At 39.5% G+C, this 25,833-nt stretch overlaps 1 protein-coding gene across 1 annotated transcript; it reads left to right on the forward strand.

The window, feature by feature from the left end:
- Nucleotides 1-1,940: 1,940 nt before the first annotated feature.
- Nucleotides 1,941-25,413, forward strand: myom1a (myomesin 1a (skelemin)). Its single transcript, XM_078264990.1, has 37 exons — nt 1,941-2,098; nt 6,037-6,177; nt 6,325-6,511; nt 6,617-6,774; nt 7,003-7,095; nt 7,265-7,353; nt 7,660-7,704; nt 10,479-10,640; nt 10,752-10,913; nt 11,490-11,631; nt 11,948-12,147; nt 12,237-12,293; nt 13,179-13,303; nt 13,547-13,730; nt 13,909-14,080; nt 15,569-15,690; nt 16,614-16,810; nt 16,971-17,097; nt 17,720-17,904; nt 18,097-18,211; nt 18,460-18,616; nt 18,760-18,866; nt 19,292-19,336; nt 19,580-19,716; nt 19,817-19,961; nt 20,236-20,295; nt 20,381-20,448; nt 20,576-20,701; nt 21,376-21,456; nt 21,729-21,816; nt 21,898-21,936; nt 22,159-22,264; nt 23,410-23,573; nt 23,679-23,715; nt 23,979-24,001; nt 24,441-24,496; nt 24,672-25,413. Exons 1-37 carry the CDS (start codon nt 1,941-1,943, stop codon nt 24,939-24,941), a joined length of 4,530 nt encoding a protein of 1,509 aa, XP_078121116.1. The 3' UTR covers nt 24,942-25,413.
- Nucleotides 25,414-25,833: the final 420 nt, after the last annotated feature.

Below are 25,833 nucleotides of genomic sequence, written 5' to 3' on the forward strand. Positions count from 1 at the left end.
TGAAAGCGCGATTTAAAGTCACATTTTAGACAATGTGCAGTAGCCTATACAGGCTATGCATTAGAGTTGGCCGGTGAATGCATGTGTTAAATAAAATACAGTAGTTTGGCACGGTTTTGGTTCAGGCTTTTGACCGTTTGTCACAGACAGTTTGTTTGAAGTCATATTCTTTGCAACAATTTATGGCATCCAATTCAACAGGTAGCAGCCACTGAAATACTGCAGTTTTTCTTCTATCAACTAGTTACTACTGATTTACTAGACCTACGATTACACACCTAAAACCCCACATTTCCGCCTTAAGTGGCCTACCTACACCCTAGCACACAGCTGAGGGCCAGGCCCTCCTCATGGTCTAAATTTAAAGCTGTCCCAGCCTTAAAAGGTCCTGACGGTGTCTTGTGCATTCTGCCGAGTGGCAGCATTATTTTTGCTCAGTGGACTGCCATCCTGTCCACTGCCCCTCACCCTGCTGCTTTGCCCAGATCTGGACTTGCTTTAGCTTCTTTTGGAATAGCACACTCTTTCTTCTATTGTCAACTATTTTGGATTGGTAAATTCTTAATCGTGGTGAGTTTTTTTTTATTTTTTTTATTATTTATTAATACGTCCGTCTCTAATACCGAGTAATTGTTATTCTATCTTATGTCATTTGGTCATCTTTTGAAATCCTGAATCAGTAAGGCCTGAGACCTTCTTTTAACCACTTTATTTATTCTTTTGGTTTAAGAATGTGTTTGAATTCAGATATTTTTATTGTCCCTTATACTAACAAGGTTTGACACATTTTTAACTGTGGTGTCCTTGTAGATTAGACTGCATGTGTCATTGAAGTAAAATGTCATCCTAAAAGTAGAGCTAATCTATTCTATTAACTTTTGCTTAACCTTCAAAAATTGTATGACTCAGATCTTCTCTTTGTGCACTCTATGCCCTCATTGCTTACTGTCCAGTTTACTGTTAGTATCTCTTTACAATTAAAGAGTCACACAGTACACGCTGCCTGCTGTAGGTGTTGCACATCAGAAAATACATTTTTCTGTCTATTGTCATAAACTGCTGATCATATCGTATTGATCTGTGGTTACATAATCATGGGCCTATGCCCAGTGGGAGCTGCTCATGTTTTCAAGCTGTATAACCTTATACCTACTAGAGTAGACTGATTGGTGAATCCACAGAAAATGCATCTGCAACAGTATTGATAAACAATTCATTTAAGTCATTCTTTAGAACAAAAATTCCACAAATTCAGTTTCAAATGTGGATGTTTACTTGTTTTCTTGGAGTTTTTTTTAAGGCTATGCCAACTTTGGCTTTCGGATGTGAATGGTATTTCTTTAACTAGTTATATAGCAAACGATTATTTGGTTGATTAACAAAATAATCAACAGCTTTAGTACCTAACAAAGTGTAATATATTACTGTTATGTGTATTTTGAGTATATATAGACTATTATTGAGTCACGCCTTAAATTAAGATATTCCCCAAACACAAACTTTTCCCTTTGGATGTTCTCATCAGTCACTGGATTACATCACACAACACTTTGTTTTCCAGTTCATCACAAGTTTATCACTTATAATTCCACATGTGGAAGTGAATGTTCTCTAAACTCTCATGCAATCTGTAAAGACACAAAAACAACATGTAGAGTGTTGAGGAAAACAATGTTTATTACCTGCTGCTGCTTCATTCAACACAGTAGAAGTAGATCTTAACCAGAGCTAACGCTTTAACTGCTCACACAAAACAAAATCATAACTCTGTCTTAACAAATTTACCATTACTTTACCATATCCACTCACCATCTCCTTCTCCTGCCCTAAAATAACCAAAAAATAACCAATTAAGTCTGTAATAATAACAATGAGATTGATTCACAGAGCTGGTTAAGTAAAGAACAGTCAACATATAAGTTGGCAGAGTGGCCCTCAGGATGTCAGGATCAGTACAAGTGACGCAGAAGCTGCAGCATCAGCATCAACAGCAGCAGCAGCAGCAGCAGCAGCATCACTATGAGAGCAGCTGTCACCTAAGCACCAAGTCGTCTGTTAGCCAGCAGTCGTTCTCCACTTACAAGACCTCCAGCCGTCGGTAAGAGGATGTGAGGCGAAAGGTCCAAAATACTTATGAGATGGTTGATATTTGAAATATGCAAAAATGGGGTTCTCTTAATGCAACCTACTACTTCCATAACCTTGGACGCGGTGAATGCATTCAAGCAGACCTCTTTCAAATATTCAACACTGTACTTTGGTATCTGGTGTGAATTGTGTTCAGCAGCATGGAGAGAGAAAACATGCAGCTCAAAGTGTGTTTTTATGTAGAGCAGGTGCTGTCTTTCCGCTGGTCTTCATCTGCCCATACAGTACATGATCATCTTTTAATGGTGTCAGGGTTTTGTATTTTTATAAGAACACATATTGTTCTCCTTGAAGCTGTTGCAGAACAGCTCATTCATTTCAAGTCTTTTGGGCCAAGTTTCAAGCCAAGGCCCAAGTCTATCTATCTGTATATGCAAATTACAAGTCAAGATACAAGTCTCTCAGGTCTCTAAATGCTGACCAATAATACCGTATATATTTCTTTCAAAGCTCTTTCTCTTTCAAAAAAAATTGTGTTTTTACAAAGCTTAATGCAAGTAATCTTTCTATTTCTATGCAAAGGCCTAATAATTGAATACTTAGTTGCACAATTATACAATATTATTGTTCCAGGATTTTACTGAAGTGTTACTTAAGTCTGAGTCAAGTCCAAGTCTTGAGTCTGCTGGGCTGTTTGTAATGTTTGTAACTATTAAATCTACGTAGCAATAGTATTGTGCTCATGTATTTATCAGAAAGGGCACTGCTTGATTATTATGTGGTCAATATTGAAATCACGATTATTCAACACGATTACTCATTGACTTTTGGAAAGATGTTGCATTTATTGAACTTAAAAAACAGTGAAAACACCTTGAACTGTGAAATTTCCCTTATTACTTTTCCCACTATTTACTTTTTGAATTCCCCTTCAGAACAGAAGACAAAATAAGAGTTTACTTGCAAAATGTAATGTGCAAAATATTAGTTTTTTCATAATTACATTGTTTTTGTGATTGTTGGGAGCCGAAATTGCAATCAAAATTTGATTAATTGCACAGCCCTAAAGAGCACATTATTGTCAGCAGGACTACAGGAAAACTACTGGCCAGATTTGAATGAATCCGAGGCGGATTCACAAATCATTTTTCACTTTCGTTAACATTGCGAGATAGGGCATTTGTGCTGCATTCATCTGGTGCTGGAATAATCATGAAAATGAGTTCCCCACTGGGAAAATTAACACTGCATTAACATTGTGAAATAGGGCACGCCTTGGTTGAGGTGCCTTCTAGTTTACTTTAATTTGCACCATCTTAAGTAGTCTGAAGCTAAGCAGCTAAGTTTGTTTTCCATGATATGAACTTAAATATCTTTGGCTTTTGGACTGTTTATTGGACAAAATAAGAAATTTGAAGATGTTAACTTGTACACTGTACATGTTTCACTGCTTTCTTTGCTTTCTTAGAGACCAAACAGTTGGTCAGTTAATCGAAAAAATTATCGTCAGATTAATCAACAATTGAAATAATTGTTTTAGAGAGATATAGGTTTCCTTACTCTTTCCAGCTTTTGCTTTATACCACAGGTCTGGTGCAGGAAGAAAGTGTGCAAAACTAAACATGTCACTAGAAATAATAGAGGTATAAACCACCTGTTTCGATTGTTATCACTCCATTAAATGGTATGGTGCTAACAAGTAGACTACTTCTGTTATATTTAGTCAGATTTTCGTTTAATTTCACTTGTATGTGAAATTCTGTTAGAATCAAATGAGGCTTGATCAAAGTAAAGTCTAGAGTAAGTGTAAGTGTGAAAGAAGCACTGTCTGTCAAACACCTTAGACTGATGTATATGTTCGTGGTACTCTTGTCAACATGGTCAGAGGTTCTAGGGCTTAGTGTGAATGTTGGAACCATGAGAGCTTTCTAAACAGGTCAGGGAAGGAATTTCAGCTGTAGCGAATGGCTGCCAGATATATTCATGGACAGCCAAGCTATTTTTGTAGGCAGGACATGAGATGTTGCCATTAGGCCAACTGTAAAGACACTGTATTGAAGTCATGAAATGTACTGTATGTGTTGTACTTTGGCTTCCACAGACGTTTAATAGTTAATAGCTCTAGTATCCATCGTCAAGTTGACTGGTCAATGTTAGTCTCCTTTAAAGCAACACTAGAGAACTTTTCCCACTTCGGTCCCCCTACAGGTTGTCTCATTGGAACTACAGCTCTCGCTACCCCGATCTGTCAAACTTGCATAATGTAATGTAATGGACAATTCTGCTTCCAACCTGTAGGGGGACCGAAGCAGGAAAAGTTCTCTAGTGTTGCTTTAAAAATGTGTAACTAGTCCTACATCTTGTTTCTGGTAGAAATAATAAATTGCATAAAAAGATTCCAGTTTTGTTATTTCAATCTTAAGATTGACACATGCTTTAGCTTCTCAGACTGCTTTTATCAGCAGTCAAACTTTTTATACCATTGACTTTTCTACACTGAACCAAAAACTTCCTTTCAAAACACCTGGTGAGTCAGCAGTATAAATAACTTCTCGACACTGCAGAAAATCTTTTGCGAAACTGAGGTCTGTCTGTCTCTGCTGTGCTATTAGATCCTTCCAACGACTTGATCCCTCCTTGCCAGTATTGAATAGAGTTAATCAAAGCCACGTTATACCACTACTCCTCTAGGCCAAATGAATAGACTAGGACAGACTTGAAAGAGATTGAGTGAAAGCAGGGCTTTAAAATTAATCTTTATACCCTGCTGCATAGCCACCAGTTTTGGCTCCATTTATAAACCCAGTAGACAGTAAGGGAGGCCTGAGAGGCTGATAGGTAAATGAGTCAGAGTATAATATGGGTCAGTGTTCTTGAGGATGGACAGAAATGCATCTTCCATTTTTAGAGTAACTGGACTACAGCATATTCTAATTGTGTCTTTATAGAAACAGCACACGTATTTAAAGTTTTATAAATGCAGAGAGGAAGTATGGTTCATGTTGAGTATTTTGGTCATCATTTTTATTTTCCACTGCAGCTTTGCAATCTTTCTGTTAGGTATGTTTTGTCTCATTTTTCGTCATTACAAACAACTGTAGAAGTTACATTTAAATTAGTCCTCCTAGTTCTCTCACCTCCTAAATACTGTCTGTTTTCCTTTTACAGATGTAATTTATCCAAACTTTCATCCTTAATTAATAATACTGAACCAGTTAGTAGTAATCAGTAATTAATATTGGAATTTAGTTTGTAGCACTTGTCTGCTCTGGTTTAAGCAATAGAAAAGTTAGTTACAGGAAGGTATATTCAATCAAAGGATAACAATGGCATTATTTTTAGTGTCAACAAAAATATATCAGCCCCTATGTATAGCCCCTCAGCCCCAAGCTTATTTGATACTACTGAACGAGGTCACAAATATATTGTTTAAATTTTAAATAAGGCTCAGTAATTTCCTAAAAAAAACGCAGGGAACTGTAGTTTGAAGCACATGTTACCCAAACAAGAATCAATAGTGTTTTTGTTGGGAACTGTTTTCAGCTGCAGATTAATACAGTTAAGTATTTACAGCAGAAGGACGGTGTATGTGGGATTGACTCAAAATAAACTACAGTGCCCATTTTCATGTCACCCAGTGTAACAGTATGGCTTACTTATGTGTTTTTAATAGTTTTGGTACAACAGTGGAGGTCTATGGCACAAAGGAATAAGCTATATCAGACTTTGGTTACACAGACAATACAAATAGTGGGATTAATTTGTTGATGGCAATCATGGGATTTATTAATAATAATAATAAAAAGAACATTATTAGCCCTATTCTTTAAGGTACAATGTGGCTTTTATGTAGAAAAGTGTACACCATAAACTCTGTGTGGAAATACCATATGATGCATGTTGGTGTATGTAGTGCAAGTGTTGTGATTGTTGTCTGTCACCTCTAAGCCTGCAGACCACTGTGAAGACAGAGAAGGGGAAGGAGGTGGTTAAACTGAGCCCGCTACCCAAAAGAGCCAAACGCACCTACCTGGCAATGGACACAGACAAGGAAGTTATCGGCTATGTCATTCCCGTATTTAGAGCCAGGTGAGTGAGGACACTGCAAAACGCTGTCTAAAGTTGAACATTGATGATGTACAATTGTATCGCAGTTAATGACACTAAATTAAATATTTTCATATTTCACTGTAAGCCTAAACTGCTCTCACATGTTGGTGGTTTGTTGTGCACCAGTCATGACGTTGTCCGCAGTCTGACGGAGGCCAAGGAGGAGGACGTTACTGAGGAGGGGATTAACTATGTGGCCATGAGGAACCTGTTTGTCAGGGAGGCCAGGGAGGCTATGGAGGTTAAAGTGGAGAAGAGAACAAGAACAACGCATATCAGGGAATCTGCCGAACGCATGGAACTATGCAAGACGGTAATTTGCAATAACAAGGATGTGTCCATTTTCAAATAATCAAATTGTTCACATGAAATGCTCATGAGCTTTAAATGACAATCTGGCTCCACTCTCTTGCTATAGATGGAGGAGTGGGCAGAGTTCCGTAAGAAAATGAACCCAGACAGCCTGACACACCGTCCAGAGTTTATCGTCAAGCCCCGTGGGCAGACAGTCTGGGAGGGCAAGACTGTCAAGCTGCACTGCACAGTGGCTGGATGGCCTAAACCCAGGATTGCCTGGTAAGACACACTCCAAGTTCACTGGTCCCCACCTTCTCTGAGTCACAAGAAAAAGAGGCCGATGAGAGGCAATCAGTCATGTGTGTGTGTCATAGAGAAGTTTCCATCCAAAGCTCTCGTCATCCGCCAAATCTATTTTCCACTGTCGCAACATGAACACACACACTCCAATGCAATCACAGATTCTGAAGACAACGGTAAAAATAAAGTCTTTCTGCTGTCTTCAAGGTACAAAAACAATGTGCTCATTGATGCCAAGGCTCACCCCGAGAAGTACGCAGTCGAGAGCAATTACAACATGCACTCCCTGGAGATCAAGAAGTAGGTAATCATTAAGCTCACACTACCCGGCCTCAGTGAGATTTCATGAGAAGCACCCAAAAATACACATTAACCCCAAACTGAATATTTTATGTTGAAAATATTCTGCAGAGTGATGAATGCAAATGAGATGCAGATAATTCACCATGTCTGCACGTTTTATTTTCAGCTGTGATTTCATCGACACTGCTCAGTATCACGTCTCTGCCCTCAACGTGAAAGGGGAAGTTTCCTCTGTGGCTACTATTGTTGTCAAAAGTAGGTAACCATTTTTTCTCGTCTGTCTTCTTTGCAGCTGCTGTTCTATCCTCCGGTTAGAGGTCAAAGTTTAAAGTAGAGGTTTAAATTAACACCACTGTAAACACATGTCCCAACTGTTCCAAATAGTTGTGTCAGGATCTGGTAGAACATGTTTGACTGAAGGAAAAGTCCTAAATCTCATGCTTAAACGAAAAATGATTTCTGTGTCCACAGTGTAGCATATTTTACTATTGTCAAATGTGTGTCACTTAAATCTCTAGTTATTGATACAACACAGTTACTGAACAATATATTTATCTGCAGGGTTCCAGGAGGGCAAGGAAGCAGGCCCACTCGATCCTAAACCACGTGAGTCACTTTAAATAATTATTTTTAGTTTTTAAGCGAAGCCATTTCAATTCACATTTCAAAGGGTAATTAAAAGTGCTCTACATTAGACATAAAATAATACAAGTGCAAACTAAAGCTGCACTAATCAAATGTTTATATTTATATAAACAATAGAAAAATGTGTAACGTGAAAGCCATTGCTCACAGTTACAAACTCAGAGAACTCTCCAGTCACTCTCAGCATTAGCATGAGTGTTTTAGCGTCTTTTAGCTCATTTTGTTTATCAGCCCCATCTCCAGCCAAAGCAGGCAGCTGTTTTCAGAAAACAAGCTCTAAAACGTACTATACACTACCTGCTCAACATCAAATGGCAGACGGACAAAGTTAGCGACTAGCAGCTGAACACAGTTAAGCATTTAGCAGCTAAAGAGACAGATATTTTTACTAAGGAGTTGGTGGAGACCAAAATCAGAGCTAAAGGGAGTGAATGTTGGACTTACACAAAAACACAGCTTCAAATGAATAATAATGTCTGCTACATGTGTAAAAAAAAACAACACATTCACCATAAGGTATTTGTTAGTTTTGTGTCTGCAACTTGCTGCGCTCCCCCAAAGTGTTCAACCAGTCAATTAATGCAGGTTCAATGTTTTCATAGCAGTGGGTTTAAAAAAATAATAATTAGGACAGCAGTTCATATTACAGAACATACATCAGGACGACATACATCTGAACATTTTCCACACATTTTTCCAGACGGACGTTAAATAGACGTTACAGGCAACAGAAACAGCCCTGCACGTGACGCTAGTTAACACTATACTCGACAGCAGCTAACGTCAGCCTACTGCTAGCTAGTAGCTGGATTAAACACGGTTACAATGCTGACAGCTAAAGCTAAACGGTGTAAAGTGTGACTGTATTTCACTGTAGAGGATTCCGACACCGGGATGTAACAATCTGCAGCTGCTGTTGTCGGAAAAACACAGACGGTGCGTTCAATGAAACTGGTAATTTACAGCCTTATGGTGCATTCACAGTTGTTAAATTCAAATGTGTGACTAGATTAAATATATAATAAACAAATACAAATCTTAAAATCAAGTTCATAAAGTCACTTTCTTTGCATTAATTTGATTCCCAATCAAGATACACTGGTAAGAATGGCTTTCCATTGTTAATATGTACTTAAAAACAGTTCTGAAATGCAAAATAATCGAATTTTAATCATGTGATAAAACATGTGATTAATCGCGATTAACTATAGAAATTCAACGATTAATCGCGATTAAAGGACAATTCCGGCGCAAAACGAACCTAGGGGTTATTAACAGATCCACTCTGATCCACTTAACTTACCCACTCTGTCGCTCTCTGGGACATGTTTTCATGCTAATCAAATGAGTTTTTAGCTTGAAAGGCGCTAGCACGGACCGCCGATTACCTTAGAACACTAGTTTTCGGGGCACAGGGAACGTAAAAACAGATCGCTATTTATAGCACTAAAAAGGCTCAAAATATCACCAAACTCCAACGGTAGCATAATGAGGGTCCCTAAATGTTAACCGAAGCATTGAGAACTTTGTAAGTGTACAGACAGTTTATTGAAAAGATAGTTTAGAAAGACACTCGCGTTCATGTTTACATGCCGCTGCCGTCTTGGAAAGCAGTCATGACTTACAGCTGGCGATGCAAACTAAAACCAAAAGCAATTTGCTCAATATATCTGAAATAATCACACTCTGCATAACTTGTCTAGTGTACTTACTCAGTGGCTAACTGTCCATCTGGTCCCTCCGGTCTGGGTCGCAGCCCTGTTTATCAGAAAGGGGAAATCTTCAGACTGTACAAAACACTGCGTCTCTTGGGCATCGCGACGCAACAGGTCCCACTCCGTGCAACACAGACACTCCTGTTTGGTGGCCATAGCTTCACAATGTCCGCAGGTACACCACCAGTTTCCCGAAGTACGAGGCTGTGTTGCGGCATTGACTACCGGTAGCTCTCTCTCTCTCGTAGCCCTTTCACGGAGCTCCCGCAGCTCTTCGTTCAATAAACTGTCTGTACACTTACAAAGTTCTCAATGCTTCCGTTAACATTTAGGGACCCTCATAATGCTACCGTTGAAGTTTGGTGATATTTTGAGCTTTTTAGTGGTATAAATAGCAATTTGTTTTTACGTTCTCTGTGCCCCGAATACTAGCGTTCCGGTCCGCGCTAGCGTCTTTCAAGCTAAAAACTCATTCGATTAGCATGAAAACATGTCCCAGAGAGCGACAGAGTGGGTACACATCTGTTATTAACCCCTAGGTTTGTTTTGAGCCGGAATTGTCCTTTAAGAAAATGTAATCGTTTGACAGCCCTAATATATATATATATATATATATATGTGTATGTTAAGTAAGCTTTTTAGTGCTTTGTGAAACTCTGCCCAGAAAGGTATTATCACCCGATACTGCCAGTGATTGGCTTCATGAAACCCACACTGTTTCAAACATTTGGCGTCCCCTCCAGAAAAATGGCGCTTTTCTAGTCTTAAGGACTACTCAAAGAGCTTTTACATAGTACAGGAACCATTCACCTGCTCATCAGATAAACACTCACACATATTTACACTCCGATGGGGCAGCATCGGGGGCAACTAGGGGTTCAGTGTCTTGCCCAAGGACACTTTGACATGGGACTGCAGGGCCAGGGATCGGTCTACCAACCTTCTGATTGGCAGGCGACCACAGAGCCAAAGCCGCCCCCTAATAGTAATGTTTTTAATTTCTTTATTTTTCATCTGCAGATGGTTTCTGCGCTGAGCATGGTGTCACCTTTGAAACAACCATCATAGACAAATTTGAAGTGGCTTTTGGCCGTGAAGGCGAGACATTGAGTCTGGGCTGCACTGTCATCGTTTATCCCACCGTGAAAAAATACCAGCCTGAAGTCGTCTGGTACAGAAACTGTAAGTAGAAAAATGAATTTTAAACACTACACTACATGTAACATTACATGTTTTATTTAATCCACTATATGTATCCAATTACATGTCTTTTCATTTTGACTCCCCTATCAGCTGTCCCCTTGAAGCCCTCTAAATGGGTACACACACACTGGTCTGGCGAACGTGCCACAGTAACACTTGTCCACCTCAACAAGGAAGATGAGGGCATGTACACCCTGCGTGTCAACACCAAATCTGGCTTTGACACCTACTCTGCTTATGTGTTTGTCAGAGGTAAGGTGCTTGATCGATATTTCACCTAAGCTGATTTCATTTCAAGAGGGACTCTTGAAATTTAGCTTTTTAGTTTTGTGTTACATTGAAAATGTTATGAATCTGCTGTATAAAGCCATTAACCGTAAGTCTGTGTTGAATTGTACAGTTTCAAACAACACAACAATGTTACGTAAAAAGTAAAAGCAACCTATTACAGATCACCACACACACAGACCTTGTAGGAAACCATTCAATTCTGCTGTGTCTTTAAGTGACACACCCTCTCTCTGAGGTGTTTGGTTTCCACTGAGGAATGTTGCTTCTATATTTGTCTCCATGTCTGAAAGGTCGCCACAAAGAGTGTGATCTGAAGTAACAATCAGTGGGTTTATGCATAAGAGGGAATCATTGATATTCCCTTTAATGTTATCAAGACATAAACTAATCTATCATACAGTGCTGACACACATGCTGTCCTGTAAAGGTGTAAGAAGGTCAGAAAATGGAAACTGAGTATGTAATGGAGATCAGCCTGATTTAGAAACAGCAACACAAGTGCGTGACTTCTTAGATATGTGCGTTTTGCTATGCCAGATGCCGATGTGGAGGTAGAGGGGGTTCCCGTGGCCCCCCTGGATGTGCGCTGTCATGATGCCAACAAGGACTATGTGGTGGTGACCTGGAAGCAGCCTGCGGTGGAGGGCAGCAGCTCCATCCTGGGATACTACATTGACAGGTTGGGCAGCCCACTCTTTCTTTTATTATGTACATTGTTTAATGGAGAAATTATTATTCAGTTTCATTTGATTTACAGTAAAACTGGTCTTATTTATGCTGTTTCTGTATAGAATAACTTATTCTGCAGGCACATTTCACTAGCCCAAATTCCTCCTACATTTCCACCAAATTGCCATCTTGACAGATAAATGTCCCCTTCCAGAAAACACCCACATTCATCCCTACCTGTCTACTGTAGCTGTCAATCAGTCACTGTGAATTACAATGTTGCTTGTGATGTTCACAAATCTAATTTATATGTGTTTTCTGTGCAGGTGCGAGGTGGGCACTCACCACTGGGCTCAGTGTAATGACTCCCCAGTGAAGTATGCACGCTTCCCTGTCACAGGACTGGTTGAGGGGCGTTCTTACATCTTTAGGGTGCGGGCCTTGAACAAGGAAGGAGTCAGCCGTCCGTCCCGTGTCTCCGAGGCTGTGGTTGCCATGGATCCCTCCGACAGAGCCCGTCTACGAGGTGAGAGACACACCATAGTCCTGCTGACACACTGCAACAAAGCCAACAACTGCACTTTTGTCATGTATTTCTTTTATTTTTCCAAACAGCTGGCCCCTCAGCTCCTTTTACTGGGATGATCAAGTTCACAGAGGAGGATCCCACTGGTATGACAGCTTCAAACTCTGTTTTTCGATTATAGAAGGAAAGAAACCATTAAGGTGTCATAATGTTAGAATTAACAGGGGGGATGGCCCAACGGGACCCTAGTGATGAGAAGACCGGTTGTTTAAGTAACCCTCTATATAAGCTATAGTTTAAAGATTATTATTGATCCAAGACGAAACTGACTGCCCCACAGACAGTGCCATGCATTTATCAATACACAGCACAGTTAGGCTACTGATATTTCAGAACGATGGTCAGGCCATAGATTCTAACTTACATAAACCTCAGTCAGATAAAGTATAATATATGATATTATTATATCAGGCAGACTAACATATCCAATAAACAACCCCTCTGCCCCTGCACTCTCTCTGCTACTTGGGATGGATAGGGGGGACAGCAAGTTAACAAAGAGTCATTTTGTTACCAAGGGGGATGCCCTCACCCCAACTTAAATCACTTACTACTTGTAGGGCTGGGTATCGAAACCTCAATACCTTCTATGTACTGTCTGAAATTTGTCTGTAGTATGTAAAAACTGTCAAGTATCAAAAGCTGGTATTAAATGTCTGGTCAGATTTTTTGTCTAGTTTATTGATTCTTTAAATGGATTTCCTGTCCTAAATCACGAAAGGCTGTATTTTCTTCAGGCAAAGCTCTGTGATGGTTGCTTGTGCTGAGTGAAATGTTAAACACTGTTTATTTGAGAACTTTGGCATATTTTGTTAAATGGAAAAAAAAATGTTTTTATAGAAAAACGTGATTGTAATCCTCAAAATAAAGTATTGGAAATGCTGTTCAGGTATCAGTATTGAACATTTTCAAATGACAACCAGCCCAAGTGCAATTCACCTAGTTGAAGTCACTTCCTCTTGCCTCCTCAGTGGGTGTTGTCCCTGGAGAACCCTGTGATGTTGTGGTTACCGAGGCAACCAAGAGCTACGTGGTGCTCGCCTGGAAGCCTCCAGTTCAAAGGGGTCATGAAGGAGTCATGTATTACATTGAGAAGGTGAAGAGAAATGCTAGACACATGCAACCAGCAACGAGGAGTGGCCATTTGCAAGCACACATTGTGTCATTTTAACCCACAAGCCAAATGGAACCAATGCTTTAAGAAATACCTATGGCCTCTTGTAGGTTACTTACACATGAAGCATATAGCATGGAGGTCTAAACACCTTCTTACCTTTCCTTTAGATACTGTACAGTGTTATCTGCTATTGACATGTCACTGGCTCTCTGTCGACCACAGTGTATTTCAGGGACAGACATCTGGCAGAGGGTGAACACTGGTATGCCAGTCAAGTCTCCCCGCTTTGCTCTGTTTGACCTGGCAGAGGGGAAATCCTACAGCTTCCGTGTGCGCTGCTGCAACTCCGCTGGAGTGGGCGAAGCCTCTGTATCCACAGGAGAGATCACAGTCGGAGATAAACTGGGTGAGCCGGCGAGACCTGCATTTATACAGGTGTTACAGTTCATGATATCACTGGTTTATTGTCCAGCCGTATTCCTTCATTAGTAAATTTAATCCCAATCCATTATATTCCCTTTCTGCTCACTGTAATTACTTACTTCCTGTCCTTAATATTTTCATACAAACCTCTTTCTTAACAGAACTGCCCTCAGCTCCAGGCAATCCAGTGGCCACCAGGAACACTGACACCTCAGTGGTGGTCATCTGGGGGGCCTCTCAGGTCAAACACCTGGTCGGCTACTATATTGAATATACCATGGTGGGCACTGATAAGTGGATGCCTTGTAACAACAAACCTGTCAAGCAGACCAGGTAGATACAGTTGAAGATAATTCCGGCTTCATGAATTCAGAAGTCGTTAAGTACAGAAGCACATTGCATTCACAAAAGAAAAACAAAGTTAGAAACCTTATCCCGTAAATTACTATCTCATAATTAGGAGAAAAAAACTCGTAATTTGAGAAAAGTTAAGCTATAGTTATCAATCGTCGCTAACCTAGGCTACAGGATAAAACACTGGGCAATGATGCGTTTAATCTGCTTTTATTTACTTATATATCTTTTATATATATCTTATATGAGATCTGATCTCTTAATTACAAGATCATTTCTCTGATTATGAGATAGTAACTCATAATTATGAGATATGGTGTCTAAACCTCTTTTTTCTTTTGTGAATGCAATGCGCTTCCTTAAGTGTTTAAAAAGATGAATTGATTGCAAAAGTACATTACCACAATTTACTCATGGTTGTCAGCAAACCAGAATTTTATTCAAACATTTCTTGTTGTTGTTCTACTGGTTGAAATATATTTGGTGTTCAAATGTGATAACTGCAAACTGAAAGTGCAAAGATGGTAGCCTGGTTGACACCAGACCCTTCTCTGTTGTGGCGCAATTGGCTAGTCCTTCAACCAATCAGACCAACGATCCGGGTGACGTAGCAGCTACAGCGGCATCAACAGGTTGCTGCGCTTCGGTGGCCATCATGTTGAATGTAAACAAAAAGCTGCTTTCCGTTGCTGCGCTATCGTCATCGTGTAAAGCCCGCCTCAACGGTTGTGATTGGTGCCTCGATTCGGAAAAATTGGAAATGGGCTTGAATGGGCTCTTGGCCAGACTGACTTGCAGAGCAAATCTCAAATTTGCTGGAAATTTGTCATGGTTTTCCCAGGCTACAAAGATGGAATACTGGTTGAAAAAATAAATGTCACTGACGTGCAGTCCATCACCCAAATGTTTAGCAGGCTAACTAGTTTTAGCTTACCTACAGTAGATGTACTAGAATTTTAAGCAAGACTGTGTAACTTTTGCTTAATAGTGCTAAGTGACAAGTGAATTATGGGGTAATGAAAAATGTAGTGTAGAGAAGAGTCTTAAAGTCAGCAAACTGAAGCCAGTAATGTCAGTTACACAACAATATTTGCAAATATTAGCTGACATTAGCTAACGTTAGCGACCATACCTGAGTGTATTATATTAAGCAGTGGGTGTCTTTTATTGTTTATCAATTCATCTTTTCATTTGTGAGAGGAAGAATTATTTATATATTTAAAATTTACAAAGTCTTGCTTGGAAAGTCAAGGTTGGTTAGCATAGCTACTTTGGCTATCAATTTTCAGAGGAAACAGCAAGGGAACTAATGCTTCATAAACTAACTATAAGTCTAATCTTTTGGTCGTCATTACATTTTTCAGTTGTGTTAAGATTGCGAATCTTACTAGTTCTTAGTCCTTATGTTGATTAAATCAAAGCATTATGGTAATATGACTCTTTACACTTTTGTCTACTGTTTCATAGGTTTGTGTGCCACGGCCTGACTACCGGAACAAACTGTGTGTTTAGGGTCAAGGCAGTCAACGCTGCAGGTTACAGCCAGAGCTCCCCCGATTCTGATGCTGTGGTTGTGCAGGCTGCCATCTGTGAGTATCCTCACAACTCGTCTTCCTTATTCACTTTGCCTAATTCACTTTGTCTAAGGCATTTAAGCCCTACTCTCTCCTTCCGCGCCTCCCAGCTATTTAAACATTTATTTATCCAGGGAATGATTGTTGAGAATATACACGCAACAAAACAGTTACACACATGACCTCTGAACTCATCTTTTTTCATGAACCATGTTAACTCATCATCATCACTTTTTCCTTTTCCTAATCAAAAATCTGTAATCAATATTCTTTCTCAGTTACTTTATACATCTTTCATTCCCAAAGATTTTGTTGTGATACAGTTAGCAACCCAAATATCTTCTCTTTTTCTTGTATATCTTGAGTTTTATGAATGCAAGTGGCACATGTTTATATGTGACTGCTGGTTGATATATGTGCATGTGCCTATCTGACATACTCATAACTAACACTGGATTTTGTCATTTTGCTGTTTCCCATTGCTTCATTTATTAGTGACAAAGTTAAATAACAAAGTAAATAATGTTCTAATAATGCTTCTGTTGTATGCAGGTATTGATTTCTGTATTCATTTGTTTTTGCTTGAGAGCATGCACAATGAGAGCCTCGTCTGGCTTTCGGAGAGTTTCGTAGCGTGAAAGTTATCCTGCTTCTGGCCTTGAGTGTAAGTACTTTATTCATTACAATAACCCTAAAAAAGTGTGTTGCTTGTGTGTCCCAAGCATGTAGCATGTTGACTAATGACAATTACGATATATGCAATATTTGGCTAATGCCAGGCCATCTTGATAAGATTATGTATCTGACTGAATTTTTCATTAAAGGGGAAACAAACAAATAGGGGCTGAATATCTGAAAATTATCTTCTTTAACACACATATTCACTTCAATTTGTCTTGAAAAAAAATGTTGACCAACTTATTTACTTTTCTTTGCAGCCGTCCCTGGAAAGCCCACTGGTGTGAGCCTGGTGGAGGCTGTAAAGGACTACATGGTGCTGGCCTGGACTGCGCCTGCTAGCACTGGAGGAGCCGATATCAGGGGATATTTTGTGGACTACAGGACCGTGAAGGGAGACGTTGTTGGAAAATGGCATGAAATGAACCACAAGGCTTTGACTACTACCTCCTATAAAGTAAGTTATTTTATTTCAAGCACCGATTGACCAAATTTCCAATGAATTTGTTTTGGCTTCAGTGCCATCATTCACTGCATTTTGTCAAGTTTGTAGTTTATTTGCCAGCCCTAAAAAGGTATTTTAATCATTTCTCATTATCTGCATTGTTCTCTGTTAGGCTGAAAACCTGAAGGAGAACGTCTTCTACCAGTTCCAGGTGCGCGCTATGAACATGGCCGGCGTGAGTAAAGCCTCTCTGCCCAGTGCAGCTCTGGAGTGCAAGGAGTGGACCATTACTGTGGCAGGTATGAGGGACAATATGCTCACTAAAACTGGGCCAGTAGATATTAGAGAGGAAACAATTAGATGATTATTTGACAACTGTTCATGGTCAATTAATCATTGCAGCTGTTTAAATAAAAAATGCCAAACATGATCAGCTTTTTAATTGTTAGAATGTAATTATTTCCCTTGTGTGATAGTAAACTGAATCTTTTGGCTTTGGACTGATGGTTGGACATAACAAGCAATTTGAAGACGTCACCTTGGGCTTTTTTTTTTTTAACTTTACTAACATTTTATATACCAAACAAGCCAAAAAAGGAGAGCCAGTTACCTCACTTTGTATATTTTTCACAATGCATTTCAGATAGGTAGCCTATTCATGGGATCATCAGAATACAATACATACATATTTTGTGCTATGCCAAAATGCACAATACAGTGTGTTTTAAATACTAATACAATTTAAATACATCTTAAAATATATCAATTTATTTTACTGAATTTCTATTCCTTTTTCAAAACTGTAGTGTAAATATTTGTCAAATATATTATTTTCTTTTTGTTTTAACACCAGTTACAGTTTGTTTGAGATTCCAAAATGATTTCCCACATCGTTCAAACTATCGCTATTTATCCTCCAAGGTGCTCCTGTTGGTCTTCATGTGCTGGAGGTCCGTGACACCTCTGTCGTGGTCCTGTGGGAGCCACCTGCATTTAATGGCCGCACTCCTGTCAATGGCTACTATTTGGATGTCAAGAAGGCCTCTGCTGGAGAGGAAGGCTGGAAGGCTGCTCATGAGAAGGCCAACAAGATGAAATACATGAAGGTCATTAAGATGAATAGATAGTTTAATTGGATCTGTGTATGGTTGTTCTTTAGCTGAGATGTGATGGTCAAATTTGAGTTTCAACACGTGTGTGTGTGTGTGTGTGTGTGTGTGTGTGTGTGTGTGTGTGTGTGTGTGTGTGTGTGTGTCATCTAACTGTCTCTCCCTTCGACTCCTCACGTGCTGGCTCAGGTGACAGGGCTGAAGGCTGGTACATCCTACGTCTTCCGTGTGCGTGCTCAAAATCTTGCTGGAGTTGGAAAGCCCTCAGCAGTCTTAGGTCCAATCCTGGCCCAGACTCACCCTGGTGAGTGTGATTGTTATGTAACTCACACATTCCGTTGCATAGTGTTCCTACGCAGTTCTGAAAAATGAGGGGAAATGGCTAATTCTCAATACTGATAGGTGAATTAGCTTTTTCTATATCTCTAAGCTGACTGTCATATCTTATATTTTATCATTTGCTACTGTAATGAATGTAATCATGAGAATCAGGAGCTGAAATCTGCCAATGATGCACGCACACACTGTAACCATTTACTCTCCTTTCCTCAGGCACCAAAGAGATTTATGTGGATGTCGATGATGATGGTGTGATCTCTATGATCTTTGAGTGCTCTGAAATGAAGGAGGGCTCTGAGTTTGTTTGGTCCAAGAATTACCAGACTATAACAGACACCTCTCGCTTGACTATTATCACTGAGCAGGGCAAGTAAGTATCCTTTGTGCCCAATTTCTCATGCAACGTCCAGGGACCAAATTTACTCTCTTGCTCTTGTTCCAGGCTTGTGTGCAAATGCAAAAGTTCTTCCTCTTTCCTCATACCTTGTTGTCCCCACATGTCCTCATCCCCAGGTCCAGAGCTATCTTCAACAGTCCCTCCCTGGAGGATCTGGGCATATTCTCCTGTGTGGTCACCAACACTGACGGCATCTCCTCCAGCTACACACTCACTGAGGAGGGTGAGTCAGCCCACAGTCTTGACATCTCTGCTCCTGTGCACCTGAAACTTGATCCACTTGTCATTTGTTTGGGTGATGTAAGAGCTAAAGGTGTGAGGAGGGCTTGATGGACTGTGTATACTGTTGTCTCTGTTATCCTCTTTCAACAGCTGCATCAAATTGACCTCTGTTACACTCTGGTGTGTGTTTGTCTGGAAGGTTTTCTCAACTTATTCAATGCTGTCTGTCAAAGTTGTTGTCATATCCAAGGTTGTATTTGACATGGAGTATTTTTGTCAGCATTAATAATGTGCTTTTCTAAGATACTGTCAAAAAAACAAACAGTAAAACTAGTAGTGGAGGAGTTCATGCTGAAGGGTGTGACATTCGCCTATTTTCATCTATTCATCTATTTTGCTGCTGCTTCTGTTGTTGTTACTTGACAGGTCTCAAGCGTCTTCTGGACATCAGCCATGACCACAAGTTCCCTGGTGAATATCCAACCACATCACATACAGTATACTGTTAATACCACATTTTCTTTTTCACTTATCAAGACCTTAGATTTTATTTATCAAGTACAGATACTGTTTTAGATATCATTTGGGAATTAGAATAACCATCACTTTACTCAACAAATAAAAACACAGGTTTGTCTTGGAAGTTATAGTTAGCATTCAACTGTTACTTTACATAGCTTCAACAAGAGCTTACAAAAATGTGGTTTTCTCCAGTTATTCCCTTTAAGAGTGAAATGGCCATGGACTTGCTTGAGAAGGGTCGCGTGCGATTCTGGACTCAGGTGGAGAAATGCACTTCCGCCTGCCAAGTGGAGTATATCTTTAATGATGTCATCATTACTGAGGGACAGGTAGGAATCAGTACTTGTCGTCCTGTGAGTCCACTTCTATTTTGGATCGTCTTCCACAAACTGATCTTGTCTGGGTTTCTCTACATCTTTTTGCTTCCAGAAATACACAATGAACTTTGACAAGTCCAACGGCATCATTGAAATGTTCATGGACTCTCTGGAGGTCACAGATGAGGGAACGTTCACTTTTAACCTGGTGGACGGCAAGGCTAAGGGTACAACCAGTCTGGTGCTCATTGGAGATGGTAAGGCAGATTTTACTTCCATGTTGATGTTATGCATACAGATTTGTCACTATATTAGTTTGAATTGTGTATATGGAATTGACATCCCAACCATCATATAATCAACCATAATTACATCATTACTTTTGAAGGCTACACACTTAAAGCCTTCATTTACTGGGTGTATTGCATTTGCTGCAGTTAAAGTATTTGTCCATTGAGGGGCAGCAGAAGACAACCTTTCCTTACTGTCATGTCTGTTAGCTGATTTTCCGATGCACTTTTTGCTATCCAGAGTTCAGGGAGCTTCAAAAGAAATCCGAATTTGAAAGGGCCGAATGGGTCAGGAAACAAGGTAAGGTATCTTACTTTTCCATTACATAAGTTTTACACTAATTACACAAGTATGTTTCGATAATTATTTCATTGACCATCCACAGGTCCTCACTTTGTCGAGTACCTCGACTTCACTGTTACTCCTGAATGTAATGTGCTGTTGAAATGCAAGGTAATAAAAGTGACTGTAAATATTTGTGCTGCTGTCAATTCTTTTCTTTTTTTAAAGAAAGAGCATTACAACTGGTTGCAATTTAGGTGACAACGCTGAATCCCATCTCTCTTCTTACGCTCCACAGATAGGAAATGTCAGACCAGAGACTGAGATCACCTGGTCTAAGGACAGCATTGAGATTGCAGAGGATGATGAGGACGCCCTTAAAATTGAGAGAAAGGACGTGGATCTGACCTTTAATATCGGAAAGGTCAGCCCATTAGACAGAGGCCGTACTGTACATTGGGAAGAGTTGTGAGCTTATGAGTAAAGGGCTAAAAGCGATGCTTCCGATGCAGCTGATGCTTCAATCGTAGACCTAGACTAGATGCTACACTGCCAACCATCCCTCTCTGACACACAGAATCATAAATGGTGAAACACTTTTAAAAAATATTCACATTCCCGAGTCCTGCTGGAGTGCTGCTGGAGTCAGCACGTCAGCATGTCGTATTTGGGAATCAGAATAAAACACGTTGGGTACAACTGACTCCCTATTTTGGAGCTAATATTTTGATATTATACACATATAGGTCATGCTTTTCAACATCTATGCCCATATAGTGTAAATACATTATATGGTGTATCTGTGTGATTAATTCATACACTTCATTTCTAACAATATATTCAATTTAACTTCTCTGGCCAATTTACTCAAACATTTTAAAACTGTCCTTTTTTAATGATATCCATGTGGTCTGTCAGACAGCATTGGTGCCAATTAAGTTAAATTGATGTTTCAAGGTACCTGTACATTGAAACTGTATAAACATTACTCATAAAGAGAGGGTTGGTGTCGTTGCATGAGCTAAGGAGAGGCGGCTTGTCCATCGCCACTCCTGTCAATCGCACTTAAATTAACTGGCTTATCTGTCTAATTCACAGTGGGTTATTAAGCAGGAGAAACCGAAAGGAAAAGGAAAAAAGCCAACTGCAGAGGACGTTCCCCCACCACCAAGACCCAAAGTCTGGACATAATCTTTGCTGCCATAAGTTGACGCCTATAATTTCTCCATGTGTCCTCTTCGTCTTACTGTTTTCATGTTTTCATTTTAACGCCTGCAGCATCCCGGGCAGGAGAAAAGCTTGGCTTTTCTGCTTAGTTGGTCTCTGTCTGGCTGTTCTACTGTCTTATTATCTGTCCCACTCCTAACATACTGTATTCCCCTCTGTTTGATTTAGGAGGGAATTATTTGCTGTCTCAAGGATACTAAACCTGCTTTTACTTCAAACTCTAGATCTCCAAGGCGGATGCAGGTATTTACAAGGTCATCCTGAGGGACGACAGAGGCAAAGATAATAGCACCTTCAATCTGACAGATGCAGGTAAAGTCTGTAAGTGAAAAAGTGGGAATCAGTCTTGAAAAAAAGTATTATAATAATTGCTGTTATTATCCTTTTTCCCAGGATACCAAGCTGTAATGAATGAGCTGTTCAGGGTTATTGGTGAGTCATTTAACTTCTCACTTACCAAGCAGTGATGAAGCACCACACACTAGAAAAGCACCGAAAGAAGCAGAATGTGCACATTTACAGTTTTTTTTTCCCACTCCATGAAATATTAACAAGTAGAGACTAAAATATTTTATGCAGTATTATATACCATTAATCCATATGGTTTCTATTGAATGTAGATAAACACCTGCCTTTTTATTCTTTTCCCTCCAGCCAACTCCTCCTCTGAAATCACAGTTGTCAGTACTGAACATGGCATCATCCTCTCCTCTATGGTCACATATTACAATGAGGAACTGCGTGTTGGTTGGCTCCAAAAGTATGTAAAATCAACCTTATTCACGTACATATTTGACATACTTTTTTTTTTTTTTAAATCTCCTGTCTGGCAAACCACTGAACCAATATAAACACAACCATTTTAAACTGTGTAGCGTAATGCTGATGAAACCAAACTTGGATCCTGAATTTGTGTGTGGTGTCCATGCGCTGGATAATGAAATATGCTGTATCTACACTAGTATAGTGTTATAAAATATTAGTTTTACTTGACTCTTTTATTGGTTTATTTATCATGTACAAAACAGATTAATATAATGAAAGTGTATCAGATTTGGCAAAAGAAATGCAAATTTTCACCTGCAGTCCTTGGATAAGTTGACGTTATACATTAAAGTAAAACAACAAGACGAACAAAAATGAGACAAAACAACATCAAAGCACATTTACAGTAGGATACAGCATCAGAGAAAGCAAACCTAGTAAAAACAATTACAAAACAGACATATACAAGCACATACATACAACAGTCAGAACTTAACATCACAAAGGACTAAAACGTATTCTTATAAGCAAATACTAAGGACGCATGTAGTAAAAAATATATCACAAAAGATATGAAATATCATGTTGGCGTTGTTGTTTCTCCAACAGTCATTTTTTCCGCTTTTTAGCAAAAGAAACACAGGTTTTAAGTCTCTTTCAAATCAGTTGGAAGTCTTTTCCAGCCATGTGATGCTCGGAAAAGAAAAGGCTTCAAAGGTTGCATGTACTGTATATAATCTCAATAGGCTTTAGGGTGGTTTTACATGTCTGTGACCAATAAGTAAGGCAATATATGTAATATGAGGGAGACTCATTGCATTCACAAATATATTTTTCGCTTCCCTAGTTAAATTATTTCTGATTACTAATATTGCACAGTAAGAAAGTGTTTAAATTGGACTACTTCCGATAAATTATATGAAAAGAATCCACAGAAGGGGGCTAAATCTCACCAACTGGTAGTGATACAGGCCACGTGTATCAGATATCTAATTTTGGTATAATACAAGGATGATTCTGCGGATTTTCAGTGTCAATGGCAATTACTGCTTTCCTGTCTGAATCTGGCTTTTCAGTGTACTTGATACTTTCAGTAAACAGTCCAATAATTGATCTCTATGCTCCCCATTTCTCCATTAGAGATGCTAAGATTGCCGCCTCAGAGAGAGTTAAGTCTGGAGTCACAGGAGAGCAGCTTTGGCTTAAAATCAATGAGCCCACTGAGAAGGACAAGGGCAAATACACCATGGACATCTTTGATGGCAAGGACGGTGTAAAGAGAGTCTTTGATCTGACTGGCAAGGGTGAGTGAAACTTTAAAGAAAATGCTTCAGATTGCTTTATGCTGATGCTTTAGCTATTTTTTAATGTAACTATTATTAATAATACGTTTCTGGTTTCTGGTGCAGCATGGGAAGAGGCATTTGAAGAATTCCAAAGGCTCAAGTAAGTAAACAAACTTGATCTGACTCGATCTTTCTGCTGTGAATTTCTGTTTGAAGAGGATGGTTACACAAATAAATACTAACAGTCATCACAAACTTAAAATAGACTATGACTAGAATATGTACTTTGTAAACCCTTTCAGAAGCACTCAAAATACATTTCCTCAAATTGTATATCTTCAGGGGGAAAATGTTGGCCACTGTTCTGCCCTGATATTCCATTCTAGGATGCTTCTGACAATGTCTATTTCCTTCCTTACACAGGGCAGCAGCAATCGCAGAGAGAAGTAAGTGGTTATTTATTCTTTGGTTTCTCCCAAGAGACATGGCTCTATGACATTATGTAACATTTTTCTAGCTGTAGAGGCTATTTCAATTTTAATAGAATAGTATAGTGTGGTTCAGTGGAATGGAAGATACATGAGTGTATTGGCCATAATAATCATTATAACTAGATCTCATTCATGGAAAATGGTTTTCCAGAAAATGAAATATATATTTCTGCAATGTGGAATTGAAGAAAAGACATTTCCAGCCAAAGCATATTTAAAATGTCATTTGTGCAATAGAGTTAAAAATATTGTGTGTTTTATGAAGGATGGTTCAACAGTTCAACAGTCAGTGTCGGGTAATAATACATTGTCAACAGGCAAATTCTACACAGCTTGACTGGCTGACTGATGGTTGACATTTGCATCTTGGCTCATTATTGTATTTCTTGTTTAGATCGCGCTCGTGTTGTTGGAGGCTTGCCAGATGTGGTTGCGATCCAAGAGGGCAAGGTAAATAAATGAGCTATTCAGTGTTTTAATAGCCTACACTGTCTTAAACTCTCTGTCTCACCTTCCTCTTTTTTTTATATTGTCTCATGTCGGCGTGTCTCTTCCCTCTGAACTCTGTGGAATCCAGATTTGTATGACAGACATCAAACCCCTGCAATCTTCTTTTTCTCTTTAGTCCCTGAACCTGACTGGCAATGTCTGGGGCGAGCCGGTACCTGAGGTAAGCTGGACGAAGAACGATAGAGAGCTGGTATCTGACGAGCGCTACAAACTCAAGTTCGAGCACGGCAAGTTTGCCAGCATCACAATCGCCGCCGTCACCACGCTTGACTCAGGCAAATACGCCCTCCTGGTCAAGAACAAGTACGGCACAGAAGCTGGCGAGTTCACCGTCAGTGTCTACAACCCAGAAGAGGAGGAGAACAAGGAGGAGAAGAAAGGCTAAAGGATGATGCAGTATAATGAAATAAAGCTAAAAAGATGAACGACTGGGCTATCTCTAAAGCATTTTACCCCCGGCACATGCCGTTGCACTTAGCAGTTTAAATAAATGATTAATACAGCTGCTTCCTCCTGCGTCTTTATGTGCTGGGCTAAAGAGCTTTGGGCATTGCTTGTCGAGGAGGCAAACAATTAATGTGATAGAGAGAGGATAATTGTGTGCTTATAGTTGCTTGACAAGTCTTCTATCACTTCTGATTGCTATCAGCAGTAAATGTGATGTTTAATCATGGGAGGTGGTTGATCTGTCATTAATCTTTGTTTTAGCAATGAAGGCCAGCAAGATTAAGGTTTTTTTTTTTATTACTATTATTACATTTGGAAAACCTTGAACCTGTGAAACCGAGTTATGCCTGAGGTTTATTCACTGTAAAAAGAAATAAAGGGAAAAAAACCCTGATGTAATGACCTTCCCACCAGCTATCTGCTGTGTTGTGTGGCACTGGAAAATGTGTCAGTAGATATGTCCCATGCTCCACTGATTAGAGCTCTTGGTGTCTATTTATAAACAGCTATTATGTTTACATTGTACTGTGTACATGTATCTTTTTGGAAGTGTCAATAATTACTACAGTTTGTAGGAAAGGTAGAGCAGGTAAACTGATTTTGTGACAGCACAGTCAATAGTTGAAACTGGTTCATTCAAGGTATCTCACGCAGCCTACAAAGCTGTGTGCATAGTCGTACATGCATAACTTGCATACTTTTAGAGATCTTTCAACAGAACTTGTCATGTGAGCGCCAGACGTTAGAGAAATGTGTTTAAAGTGGGGTGAATGTTGTATTTCAAGAAGACAGATAAACAGCCCTGTAGCAGTGTGAGGCATCAACAAAAC

This window comes from Sander vitreus, chromosome 12, assembly GCF_031162955.1.
Source record: "Sander vitreus isolate 19-12246 chromosome 12, sanVit1, whole genome shotgun sequence".
Classification (NCBI taxonomy): domain Eukaryota; kingdom Metazoa; phylum Chordata; class Actinopteri; order Perciformes; family Percidae; genus Sander; species Sander vitreus.

Excerpts from the sequence above, each read along its gene's own strand:
- myom1a (XM_078264990.1), top strand. The coding sequence starts at position 1,941 with ATGTCAGGATCAGTACAAGTGACGCAGAAGCTGCAGCATCAGCATCAA. Across the intron at positions 7,705-10,478 it reads CCCACTCGATCCTAAACCAC|ATGGTTTCTGCGCTGAGCAT; the intron begins GTGAGTCACTTT and ends TTTCATCTGCAG. Across the intron at positions 21,457-21,728 it reads CCCCACCACCAAGACCCAAA|ATCTCCAAGGCGGATGCAGG; the intron begins GTCTGGACATAA and ends TTCAAACTCTAG.